We start from the raw sequence: 11,539 nt of genomic DNA, 5'->3' as shown, positions 1-11,539 counted from the left end.
TGTACAACGATCGTCGCAGTCAGGCGCCTTAGCCCTCTCAAATGATCAACATGTGCCGAGCGTGGAACGGCAACGACATCGAGAAGGCTGATTAAGAAATCGAACACTGATTGTAAGCAGCGAGGCGTCAATTGCCCTTCAGTACATGATTTTGTATGTACCAAGAGGTCGGCGGAGCTTTGGGCGTACATGTGATGCGGTATAAAGTAGGTACCGAGTAGAATATTTGTATAGCATTCATTATATTTATCGAATGGAGGGAGAGAACCGCCAGACAAACAGGCTCATTAGGCGCTGCAACGGCTTCTTGGCCGAGTTCCGGGGTCTGTGACAGGGCAGCATCAATCGCGTCCCAAAAGACTGCGACTGCGGGCCGGATTTCCCAGCCTGGGCCAATGTTCGCATGTCAACTCAACTTCAATCAACGAACACCTCAACTTGCGCAAACTCCGTGGACATTTCCTCCTACTGGACCCAGCTAGGCATTGACTTCTACAAGATGCCTGGCAAACATGAACGCCTTCCCAGACGACTACGTGGTCCATAATCTGCCTCTGATACTGCTCTCAGGCCTGGAAACACCAACCCAGTCTGAACAAGATGCTGTAGGCCGCACACACACGTTCTTGCAGGAGGGAGGATTTAGGATCAAGACAGACATCCCAGTCGTCCAAGGGCCATTGGCAGCGCAATTACTGGAAGCGTTCCGAAGCCAGGATGCATCCAGCATACCATGGCACTCGCAAGCACTGGCGGCGCGGAATGGAAGGAGTTTCAAAATCCTAAGTGTTGGAAGGGTAGGTCAGACTCCCGAGGAAGGCGATTCTCACAGGCCGCCTCACTGGTCTACGTGCCTCTGAAGCTGACGTCGAAATGTAGGTATACACTCTTCCTCCTCGTAAAGCACCACCACCGCCCCATTCTCCTCGCTTATCCGCCGCCGGTAACAACAGAAGCCCTCCACCTCCACTTGTGCTGCATTCTCCCTTGTCGCCATTGACGCCCATATCGCCATTATACCCTGACGGCCTTCTTTCCCCTCTCTGGATAACGAAGCATCAGTCTCGCCTGCCCTGCGCGTTTCTCACCTTCTTTACTCTGACCTCCAACCCTCACACGAGCTCTCTACAAGACAACAAGTTGAAGTCGGAGATAAACAATATTCGCAATGTTTTCTCTTCGACCAACTACAAGACTAGACTCGTGGTCGTTCTCCTTGGAGACGGCCCCATAAGCCCAGGTGACCTTGAGGATCGCTTCAGCACCGTTCGACGTGCAGCAGGGCTTGACGGGAAGAGCATTTATTTTCTGCCACACAATTCTTCGTCAGTTGAGGTGAAGGAGTTGGCTAATACTGTACTTTCAAATCTTCACTCCGCGTGTATAGACTATTACCGTGATCTTTCGAAACATTGCCGGCGAAAGCGCAATAGGAGTGTTGTACCACAACCGACTATACAGCCAGGCACATCCCATGTATTGTCCTTGCAAGGTTGGAACGTTCGGTACGAGTTCAAGCTAGGTGTACTTGCCGAGTTTCGACAAGAGATGGATGCAGCGTGTCGCAACTATGAGACTGCCTATGAAGGTCTTTTCGGTCCGGAACTTATCGATGCCATTGCTGTGTGGAGTCCACGCTTTAACGAAGCAAGGCAGCTGGCAGATATCATCGCTTTCCGCATACTACGATGTCTGCTGTGGACAGATCAGGGGTCGACAGCGGTGAAGGCCTGGACAAGCCATCGAGAAAAAGTCAGAGATCTCGTTAACCGGAGAGGGAAAGGAACCGAGAGTTACGGTTGGGAAGCGTGGCAATTTACTTGGGCAAAAGTGATGGCAGATTTGCTGTCAAGGTCCGCATATCCACAGCTAAATGTCAACGACCCTCAAGTCCCGGACTTGCTGCCAATTTTTGCTGCCACCGACAAAATCGCTCTTGGAGTCGATCGTGGTATCCCTTGGGAACAGCCACATCATGAGGGTTATTGGCTGGACATTGCACGAAAGCGCACGAGAGCACGTCGAGAATGGGCTCTTCAAATTCCCGAAGAAGACAGGCACTCACCTGGTCGCTCACCTGCATCTGTGGTTGCCAGCAAAGCTCACCTTTATGATACATACCTGGCACTTGAGCCGTATCGGGAGATACCTTCGGATGGGAGTCCGGGGTATGACTACCGACAGGATATCGTATCTACCATTCAGAGTGCTATCCAACACTTCGCGAAGCGAGGGCAACTACGGAAGATCGAGGTTCTGGAATTGGAAAAGGCTCTCGAGGAATTCCGAAACGGCTCTTGGACGGCAGCTGTTGTGATTCTTCAGGCTATATGGGCAAGCCCAAATTGGAGGCGTGCAGGATGGTGGAGACCCCTTCAGCAAGTTGGCTGGGCCCTCTTGGATTGCCTTGCACATGTGGACAGACCGGATTTGCTCATCCCGCTGCTGTGGGAGCTCTCCAATGTCGTTTTCGACAGGAAGTCCGGGACTGAATATGACTTGCGCAAGGCCATGGCGAGATTTGCAGAGAGTTCCGACCATCCCTCTGTCGCTATTGACATGGACGAAGCACTATCACCTATTGTCCCGGCATTCGTCTTTTCGAGTCACGACGTATGTGTCGGAGAGCCCGTAGAATGCCAGCTCACTGTACAAGCTCGAGCACAGGCTTGGCTGCCTCCTATTGAACTTACAGAGGTAAAGATCGTTTTCGAAGGGAGTCTGAAGCCAATCTACTTGGTTGCGGACGACAAGCATGCGTCCACAGCGACCTCTGCCGGTGCTGAATTCGCTATTGTCCCTCTTCAGGAATCATCAGTGTCGACGAACAAGAGGTCTTCCGCCGGAGGCATTGCGTCTTTGACAGGAAGCGCCAATCTCAGTATAGCTCCCGATCATATCAGGATCATTTCCCTACAGATTCTGCCGAGGGAAGCAGGGGAGCTCTCTGTTGCTTCCATAACGCTACTCTTCAATGACCAAAAATTCTCTCTGGCGGTCACCTCGTCAGACTTTGAGCATTCTGCAGCTCAATGGTGGGTGACGAAAAACGGCTTACCGTTCCCTCGGACTTTGGGACCGGAATCCAACGCGTTCAATAGTATAAATGTGCAACCCAAACCACCGAAAGTACGGATCGAACCGCAAGGTCTGCGGAAAGCATACTATACAAACGAAACTATCAACATTGGCTTTGATCTCCTGAATGAAGAAGATGAGGATGCTGTTGTGTCTGTCAAAGTCAAAATGACCAGTCCTGTCGAAGACTCGGCACGGATAAGGTGGCTCGAATCAACGGATGGCGATACTGAAATGTCAGAGACCGGCATTCTCACCTTGCCGGCGCAAGACCTGGGAACCATTCGACCCTCTGAACGGACGACGATTTCGATTTGTATAGATGAAACAGTCGCTCCCGTCGACCATGAGATCGAGATTATTGCAACATACAGCCTTGCTTCCGATCCTGAGACGATATTGACGAAGAACCTGGCTATCGACGTTGGAGTCATTCGGCCGTTTGAAGCAAACTATGAATTCATCCCACGCTTGGACAAAGACCCATGGCCGAGCTTCTTCGAAGCGCCAATGCCTGACACTGACTCGTCAACACCCTCGGGGCTGAGACATCAATATTCGGTAACATCAAATCTTTACTCGTTCGCTACAGAGCCATTAATGATCGAAGCCATTCTTCTAGTTGCCACCAAGATTTCTGGTGGTGCGGTGTGCTCGTCAAGTACTGGCATTGTGAGGAAGCAATCCGACACGAGTTCCACGGAAGACAAGACACCCATCTCCGCGGTAGTATATCCTGATCAGACTGAGATATTTGATTTCGACTTGACCGTGCAGAAACTCATCTTGGGTGACCGGCATACAGTGGGAGCAGATCTCGCATTAGAGATTGGGTGGCGTCGTCAGGATTCCGAGACAGTTAACAGCACAGTGCTCGAAGTGCCTAAGTTGGTAGCGGCCATGTCGGAACCAAGGGTGATGCTCACTATCTCCAAGGCAGGACCATTGGGGTCATCAGAGTTCTCAGCATATCACCTGCACTTCATGATTGAGAACCCAAGTATGCATTTTCTCACCTTCAATGTCTCAATGGATGCCAGTGAGGACTTTGCCTTCAGTGGCCCCAAAGCTTGTTCTCTGAGCTTGGTTCCGATCAGTAGGCAGTCGGTGACTTACCGCATTCTGCCCAACAAGAAGGATGAATGGATTGGAGTTCATTTCAACGTGGTTGATGCATACTTTGGCCAGACGCTGAAAGTCTTGCCAGGAGGCTCTGACGTGAAGGTTGATAAGAAAGGAAACGTCTTGGTCAAAGTATAGACATCAGATAGCCCGAAGAGTCTTAGATGTCAGAGGTGAGGATGAAATATCACTTCCTTGACCCGCTCTTCCATCTCAATTTCTCGGTGTTCTTTAAGTGGCGACTATCGCCGCTATGCGGCTACAAAACTGCTGCGTCATGCTTGGCGTGAATTCCTTCTTGAAGTTAATATGAGGCCCAACTAGTTGGAGAAACATTTCTCTACCTTCGCTATTCTACCGACATACCGAGGAGAAAAGAGCAATCACAAACTCGTTCATCATCATGGAAAAAATTCAGAACTTCATTGCTAGCGTGACTGGTCAGGAGAAGGTCGGCTTCTTCGACTCGGCCACCCCCTCATTCTATGGTATTGTTTGACCCGAGAAAGTGGTTACCGGAAGGTGCACTGACTAGATCCAGTTGCCGCAGCAGCTATTGCGTTCAATCCCATATTTTGGAAGTAGGTGATGATGACAGTGTAGGGAATACTGGTACTGACTGAAGCAGCATCGTCGCCCGACAAGGTTAGTATCCGGGTGTCCTACTCGGTGCTCTACCCTGACAATCGAACAGAATACAGGACTCACTTTCTGACCAAAATCTTCCGTTCTCCCTATTACGGCTGCTATGCACTGGCTTTGACAATATTCTCTCTCGGCATCTTCCGCGACTCCTTGTACAAGGCAGCACTTGATGAGCAACCGCTGTATCCACCCCTGCATCAACCAGCCTTGGGTGCATTGTTGTTCCTCGCTGGCAACGTCCTTGTTCTGTCAAGTATGTGGGCTCTGGGAGTTACCGGCACATATTTGGGCGACTATTTCGGCATCTTGATGGACTCTAAAGTCGAGGGATTTCCGTTCAACGTCACGGGAGCGCCTATGTACTGGGGCAGCACCCTGTCCTTTTTGGGCACAGCACTCTACACGGGCCGAGTTGCCGGTGTGTTGCTCACCCTCGAAGTGTTTGTGATGTACTACCTTGCACTACAATATGAAGAGTAAGTGTCAACCTCTGGATTGGAATTGGATTGATGTGATGTTATGTTGGAGGTTTCTGACTTCGCCTATAGTCCATTCACTGCCGAGATCTACGCAAAGAAGGACGCCCGACCGGTCACTCGATCTCAAACGAAGGAACGCAAGAAGGCGTGAACGGACAGATTTACAGGACCAATATAGATCTTCAGGATCAGACCTTATGGACGGTCCCATATGGTGGACGGCGTTCGAGCCATCATAAGCTGAGGTGGTGCCATTTTGAGCGTGTCTTTCAACAGAGCGTGCTTTTGAGGCCAGGACATGCGTTCGACGTCTGTCATGAGGGCAGAAGAACTCCCAGGGCATTTAACAAGCTGGGAGGCTTCGAGGCTGAATTTCAACACTGGAAAGGGTCTTTGCCCGAGTCTTGGCTTGCGTAGTTGGAGAGAGGCAAAGAAACATGAATCAATCACTCCGCTCCAAACCATGTTGCATGATTCGGCCCAGTTTCGCGTTGCAGTCACTTCTTCGGATGAGGGTGCAACATCTTGAACTCCCCTCAATCTTCCATTCTTCCACCATTAAACATGTTCTCTAGCGACGCCATGGTTTCCGCAGACTGTCTGTGATCCTGACTATCAACTTTCCCTGCCCAATATCACGCACACATCGTCCCAACTCGAACTGCGCCCTCGAGCACGATCCTTGACAGATCATCACACCCAGCCTCCAATCGCTCTCCGTCTACAACATGCCACCGCAACACGTAGAGATCGCAGAGACAATCGCGGCTCTGAAAAGGGCTCTGCGACGTGAAAAAGAAGGTAATATACCCGGAAGGGAATCATGGGCACCGCAATGTGTGTGCTAACCCGACCGTTGCAACCAGCTCCCGCAGACCAATCCATTTCAGCAGCGACGAACCGGGGAAATAAACTGAAAAAGGGTGCAAATCAAGTTCACGCTGGTGCTCTACCCTATGCATATGGTCCAAGCGGTTACAAACAGGTTAGTCCTTTTCGCCTTCCGCTTGTTGGATGGTTGAGGCTAACTGCGTCCACAGAAGATCGAACATGCAGGATACACGAGATACATTCTAGACCGCAAGCCAAAACGCTACAATGAATATGGAGACGAACTGGAAGACAGCGAAAGCGATACCGAGGCAGATGCCGACGCTGAGGACGAGAATCCTTACGCCGGTATTAGGTTGGAAGGTGAGCTCTTCCTTGCGCCTAGTGATAGCGTTGAAAGCACTCTAACAAGCTGCAGAACTTCTCTGTCCACTGAAGCATCCTGCCGAACTGGCAACCCACCCTACCTTATCTCTACCCTTCCTTGACAGTGCCCTACCTGATATGGTTCGATCGATAGAGGACAAACTTCGCCAGGAGAGGGCCAACCTGTGGCGGGCCAAGAGTCTCAATAGACAATTCATGGGCGATGAACCATGGCTTCCATGTGCCAGTGTTGAGGGCCCCGACGATTGGGACATGTTCGCGCCCAAGCCAAAGGTGCTCGCGCAACAGGCAGGCAAAAAGAGGAAGCGAGATAGTGACAAAGACATCACCCAAAACGGTGTCAATGGGCATGACTATGCTCATGAGGATGAGCATCCACAGAATAAAGAAACTGCACCTGAATCCCAGGCGGAGAATGCCGAGGATGCGCAGGTCGATGGTCAGGACAACCACGGAGAAAAGACCGACCCTGAGATCGAACAGGAAACAAAAGACCAGCCAGATCCGAATGATGGTGACCTGCCTACCGCAAATGGCGTTCACGCCGAGAACCATACCGAAGTCCTCGACGTCGAGAATGGAAACGTAAACAACGAAGAGAATGGAGAACAGAACCTTGGAGAAGACACGGCCGAAAAGATGGAGGTGGATGAAGGAGACGACAACACCGCATCTGACGAAGAAGCACCACAGCCAACGCGAAGGATTACACGTGCCCTAGCAGCCGAGAACAATGTCTTCAACACGGCAAGTCCTCCCTTGTCACCACATTCCACAGCCTCAACCATCGACTCGTCCCTACTACAAATCGACCCGATGTTCCTCCTGCCTCCCTCGTTCGCCCCCAACAACCGAGCACCGCGAAGTCTCTTTCGTTTCGGACTGCCTGTTGAGGAGTTTATCGAGACGCGACGGCTTCTGACCGTGTACATTCAAAAACAAGAAGAGAGCGTCCGAGGATACGAAGCTGTTCTGGGCAAGCTCATCAAGGCCAAGAGACTGCGGGACAAGGTTTGGGAATGGTGCAAGACAGAAGGTCATGTTGGTGAGTGGTCGGACGGAGAGGACTGGGTCGATGCCGAGGCTTGGGGTCTGGCTCCTGAAGAACTCAAAAAGGGTAAAGATGAAGAAGAAGTCGAGGGTCAGGAAGAGACAGGCAGAAAGGGCAAGAGGAGAAGACGAGACTAGAAATCTCGACAACAAACTGTGACTCCTGCGAAGGATAGGTCTTTGACAGGAAGGTACCAGCTTCGGCCTGGCACGATGACATGAAGTTCTAGCGCTATCACGAATTTTTATTGATGCACAAAAACATGGTTCTGGTATTCCGGTTTCGTGGTTCGCCTCCACTGGTCATGGTTTTCAACGCCGTACGCCGTCTTCTCATCTGAACATGCCCGTGCCGTCCAGGTAACTCACCCCAAGAAACACTTCGTCTTGAGTCAGCTCATGAGTGCGACCTTGCTTGAACTTTTCAAGTATCGACATCGCGTACTCTTTCGTCGGTAATTCTTTGCGCCCTTTTTCTTCGTCAGTCTCATTGGACGGGTCGTTGCGAAGGACTGGACTATTGCGCACCCGCTGCCGGGCCCTGTCCCTGGAGTCCCACACCCTCATCATGTTCCGTGGTAGAAGTCGTAGTCGTGCCCATCGCCATCTTGGAGTCTTCATCCGGTTGCGTCGCAGCGTCTCCTCCTTCGCCATCACTGCTCTCGGCATCCTCGATGAACAATTGCGCCGTCTCGGCCACGACGCCAGCCTCCTTGAGCCGCGCGCGCATCTTCCGCCGCTCCTCGTCCTGCCACCTAGCCAGGGCTCCTGCAGCGTGGACTCGGAAACCAAAGACCTTGGGCTCGTATCGACGGCGCGACTTCACGGGGACGAGCGCGGGATAGACTTGGAACAGGATATTGTGGAAACTGCTGCCAAAGTATGCGCCGTCGATGGCCGCGTGGCGTGATGATTTGGGGTTGTAGATGTCCTCGCATTTGGCGCAGAAGAGTTTCACGGTTTTGAGGCCGGGGTTGTCGGACGGACCGAATGGAAGAAGGGGGTGAGAATCACACATGACGCGTGGACACCGGCCGAAATCGCATTTCTTGAATTTGTCGACCATTTTGGCCAGACCGCGGGTGGTGACGATGTAGCGGGCGTGCACGAGGCCGTACAGGTGTCGGGCGGATTTCTCGATGGTTTCGCGCATGTCGTCTTCACAGTCGAGGTCGAAAACGTCGGTGATGAGATCGAGAGCGTGTTGGTAGTAGTGGACTTCGGTGTTGAGACCGGTAAGATTGAAGCGGTCGGTGATGTACTCCTCGTCGATTTCGCAGAAGTATTCATTGCCGCGGGATGAGATGAACTGTTTGGCGAAATGTGTTAGTTTTTGGGGGTTTGGTTTTGAGGAGGTTTGATGAATGTAGAGTGATGTGAGTAATATGCACAAAGCTGCACTGCCTGCCAGGGCCACTGGGAGATCCATGTTGGGCGATGGGAAGGGAGATAGAGAGGCTTTGTCTTGCTTGGTGTGTACACGGTGGTGTTTTCAAGGCTTTTGTCCAGCACTATTTGCCCTCACATCGCCGCGACGATAGGCGGACACCACGGTTGCAACAGTATACGTTTGATGCGTCCATGCCGCGCGCGAGCTCTCCAGCAGCATAACTCAAAACAGTCGCGCGATTTTTTGAACACCGGATGAAAGGAAAGCTGAACATACCCAGTCTCGCCAGTAACTCGTGTAGTCACTGTCGGTCTCTGATTGAAAGTCCTCCATCATGGCGGTCTCATTGATCGGCTATACTCTCGCGCGACGGTCTCATGCAAGATGGAAAGCCTTGCGACGGCGTCGACAGGTTAGTGAGGTTGAGAAGTACTCCCAATTGCGGCGTGTTGTGGTCGCAGTAGTTATGAATGAAGAAAGTGAAACGACTGTGAATGGAGGTGGTGAAAGAAGTGATATCGCCTATAGCGCGGTATCGATAATGCTTCGCCGTATCTACTGCGGTGAAGCACGCGTACCTAGGTACTCACGACCTGTGACTTCAATTCATATTTTGATTTTTATGACCTAGCTACATAACATTCGACGTATCTCAATCCAATCCAGCTTCTTGTTCTAGCGGATCCTACTATTTCTCCGACGCGTCCTTCGCTTCAATGGCGCCAGTTATTTCTGATACTTGACCCTGCTCCTCCGGAATCTCTGGGTCGCCATCGGCACCCTTGGACGAGGTGGGCTTCTTCGCTTTGATGCTCTTCCACTCAACGGCCAATGCAGGAATGATCATGGCAGCGCCGAGAGCCGCGGCCAAAATGAAGACCCGAGTAAGAGCATAGCTATACGCGTCGATGACTGTCTTCAGCTCGCTCGCAGGCACTATGTGGCGCAGAGCAGTGGCGCCAGTGTTGATGATGACCTGAGTGTCAAGTCCTGCTATTCCAGAGAGACTGTCGACAAGCTGGTTCGAGAAGATATTCTGGCCAACTGCGATAAAGACTGCCCCGCCGAGCTGTTGCATGAAGAATGTAAATGCCATGCCAAGTGGAACATCCGCTCGTGGCAAGACTTTCTGAGGTGCCATCGTGGAGGTCTGGAAGCCCGCGCCGATGCCAAAGCCATAGAGAACTTGGTACCCTAACCAGTGGTTGGCGCCGGCGCTTGGTGTGAGGTTTGACAGCATACCGGCGCCGACTGCGGTGAGCGGAGCGGCCAGCAACATGGGCGGGACGTAGTAGCCCACTTTCTCAGTGAAAACGGCTCCGACGATGCCGAAGAGGACAAAAGATATGACAAGGGCAATGGTACGGATCCCCGCTTGCTCTGCGGATTTGCCCTGCGCCGCTTGGAACCAGACGGTCAGATAATAGATGACAGCCATCATGCTTCCCGAGATGAGTAGCATAAACACCAAGCTGCCACCAACAGAGCGGTTCAGGACGACGCGGGTGGGAGCCATGGCGGTCTTCGGCGTCACCGCTTCGACAACGAGAAATGCGATGAACGTGACGGCAAATGTGACGAGGAGGCCGATAATTTTAGGTGCTGACCAGGGATAGGTCGATCCACCCCATTGAAGAGCCAGGATGAGACAGACCATAGATGGAACGAAGAAGAGAAGCCCAAGCGGGTCGAGACGTTTGGCTTGATCGAGGATAGACAATTTCTCGTGCAGCGGTGACTCGATATGCAGGAATAGTAGAATGGCGAAGATGGTGAAGCCGCCCAACGGTAAGTTGATGTAGAAGCACCACCTCCACGTCAAATTGCTAAGAGAGGTAAGTGGAAAGGACAGACCCGGGATGGGAGTTGATTTACCTATCATCGGTGAAAGTGCCGCCGACCAAGGGTCCCAATACTGATGAGATACCAAAGACCATACCGAACACAGCAGTGAACGTGGGCCGTCGTCGGAGCGGCACTAGTGGAATGAGGATCATGATCCCACCAGAGAAGACGCCAGCGGCTCCCATTCCCGCAACCGCACGTCCAGCGATGAATGCCGAGGAACTAGGAGCGGCGCCACACAGGGCAGAGCCGATCTCGAAGATGACAAGGAAGAGAAGGAAGACCCATTTTGTCGGATAAAGTTGGTATATGCGGCCGGAGAGGGGGTTGAAAATGGCTGCGGTCATCATATACGCGCTGCCATACCAGCCGATGTCCTCGATGGAGTGGAACTCGTTGGTGATGCTTGGAATGGCCGTGGCAATGATCATTCTATCTAGAGCCACGAGAAAGATGGATATGTACATGCCAATGATGACGAGCCAGAACTTGAGGGACTTGGGCTTGAAGTTATTCTCGGCATCTGCATACTCTTCGTCCTCACTCGGGAGCTGTGGCTTGTTTGCCGCCTCATGGGCGGATGGGATAGAATCTGTAGGAGACATTGAGTGAGATTGGAGTGTGCACAACGAGTCGTCGATCTTACCATGTTGTCTGTTCAGCGCGAGCTCTTCTTTATACTTGTATGGAGTCGGATATGGGCAGTCGTGGA

At 51.9% G+C, this 11,539-nt stretch overlaps 5 protein-coding genes across 5 annotated transcripts; 3 read left to right on the top strand and 2 right to left on the bottom strand.

The window, feature by feature from the left end:
- Window positions 1-334: 334 nt before the first annotated feature.
- On the top strand, window positions 335-4,522 carry EDD37DRAFT_690599 (Gryzun, putative trafficking through golgi-domain-containing protein). Its single transcript, XM_062820000.1, has 2 exons — window positions 335-797; window positions 880-4,522. The coding sequence occupies exons 1-2, from the start codon at window positions 513-515 to the stop codon at window positions 4,336-4,338; spliced, it is 3,744 nt and encodes a 1,247-aa protein (XP_062675916.1). The 5' UTR covers window positions 335-512; the 3' UTR covers window positions 4,339-4,522.
- On the top strand, window positions 4,523-5,783 carry EDD37DRAFT_618442 (methylene-fatty-acyl-phospholipid synthase). The gene is made up of 5 exons (XM_062815803.1): window positions 4,523-4,688; window positions 4,742-4,781; window positions 4,829-4,845; window positions 4,895-5,321; window positions 5,394-5,783. Exons 1-5 carry the CDS (start codon window positions 4,604-4,606, stop codon window positions 5,473-5,475), a joined length of 651 nt encoding a protein of 216 aa, XP_062675915.1. The 5' UTR covers window positions 4,523-4,603; the 3' UTR covers window positions 5,476-5,783.
- EDD37DRAFT_618435 (RXT2-like protein) lies at window positions 5,784-7,768 on the top strand. Its single transcript, XM_062815802.1, has 4 exons — window positions 5,784-6,125; window positions 6,191-6,309; window positions 6,365-6,518; window positions 6,574-7,768. The coding sequence occupies exons 1-4, from the start codon at window positions 6,053-6,055 to the stop codon at window positions 7,728-7,730; spliced, it is 1,503 nt and encodes a 500-aa protein (XP_062675914.1). The 5' UTR covers window positions 5,784-6,052; the 3' UTR covers window positions 7,731-7,768.
- On the bottom strand, window positions 7,769-9,450 carry EDD37DRAFT_618431 (casein kinase II subunit beta-2). Its single transcript, XM_062815801.1, has 2 exons — window positions 9,259-9,450; window positions 7,769-8,901 (listed from the first exon to the last, which is right to left on the bottom strand). Exons 1-2 carry the CDS (start codon window positions 9,316-9,318, stop codon window positions 8,110-8,112), a joined length of 852 nt encoding a protein of 283 aa, XP_062675913.1. The 5' UTR covers window positions 9,319-9,450; the 3' UTR covers window positions 7,769-8,109.
- Window positions 9,451-9,670: 220 nt separating this feature from the next.
- Window positions 9,671-11,432, bottom strand: EDD37DRAFT_645749 (putative aflatoxin efflux pump; the record flags this gene model as incomplete). Its single annotated transcript, XM_062817661.1, has 2 exons — window positions 9,671-10,808; window positions 10,858-11,432. The coding sequence occupies 2 exons, from the start codon at window positions 11,430-11,432 to the stop codon at window positions 9,671-9,673; spliced, it is 1,713 nt and encodes a 570-aa protein (XP_062675912.1).
- Between the last annotated feature and the right edge of the window lie 107 nt (window positions 11,433-11,539).

This window comes from Exophiala viscosa (assembly GCF_022695815.1).
Source record: "Exophiala viscosa unplaced genomic scaffold EDD37scaffold_1, whole genome shotgun sequence".
Classification (NCBI taxonomy): Eukaryota; Fungi; Ascomycota; class Eurotiomycetes; order Chaetothyriales; family Herpotrichiellaceae; genus Exophiala; species Exophiala viscosa.
This window is presented reverse-complemented; position numbering and strand designations above follow the sequence as displayed.

What these genes read in the sequence shown, in the direction of transcription:
- EDD37DRAFT_690599 (XM_062820000.1), top strand. Translation starts at nt 513, where the DNA reads ATGAACGCCTTCCCAGACGACTACGTGGTCCATAATCTGCCTCTGATA. An exon ending in AAATCCTAAGTGTTGGAAGG is followed by an intron (nt 798 to 879) that starts GTAGGTCAGACT and finishes GTCGAAATGTAG; the next exon opens with GTATACACTCTTCCTCCTCG.
- EDD37DRAFT_618431 (XM_062815801.1), bottom strand. Translation starts at nt 9,318, where the DNA reads ATGATGGAGGACTTTCAATCAGAGACCGACAGTGACTACACGAGTTAC. An exon ending in CGAGTTACTGGCGAGACTGG is followed by an intron (nt 8,902 to 9,258) that starts GTATGTTCAGCT and finishes TTCGCCAAACAG; the next exon opens with TTCATCTCATCCCGCGGCAA.
- EDD37DRAFT_618442 (XM_062815803.1), top strand. Translation starts at nt 4,604, where the DNA reads ATGGAAAAAATTCAGAACTTCATTGCTAGCGTGACTGGTCAGGAGAAG. An exon ending in GGCCACCCCCTCATTCTATG is followed by an intron (nt 4,689 to 4,741) that starts GTATTGTTTGAC and finishes GACTAGATCCAG; the next exon opens with TTGCCGCAGCAGCTATTGCG. An exon ending in CTTGCACTACAATATGAAGA is followed by an intron (nt 5,322 to 5,393) that starts GTAAGTGTCAAC and finishes CTTCGCCTATAG; the next exon opens with TCCATTCACTGCCGAGATCT.
- EDD37DRAFT_618435 (XM_062815802.1), top strand. Translation starts at nt 6,053, where the DNA reads ATGCCACCGCAACACGTAGAGATCGCAGAGACAATCGCGGCTCTGAAA. An exon ending in TCTGCGACGTGAAAAAGAAG is followed by an intron (nt 6,126 to 6,190) that starts GTAATATACCCG and finishes CGTTGCAACCAG; the next exon opens with CTCCCGCAGACCAATCCATT. An exon ending in GTCCAAGCGGTTACAAACAG is followed by an intron (nt 6,310 to 6,364) that starts GTTAGTCCTTTT and finishes CTGCGTCCACAG; the next exon opens with AAGATCGAACATGCAGGATA.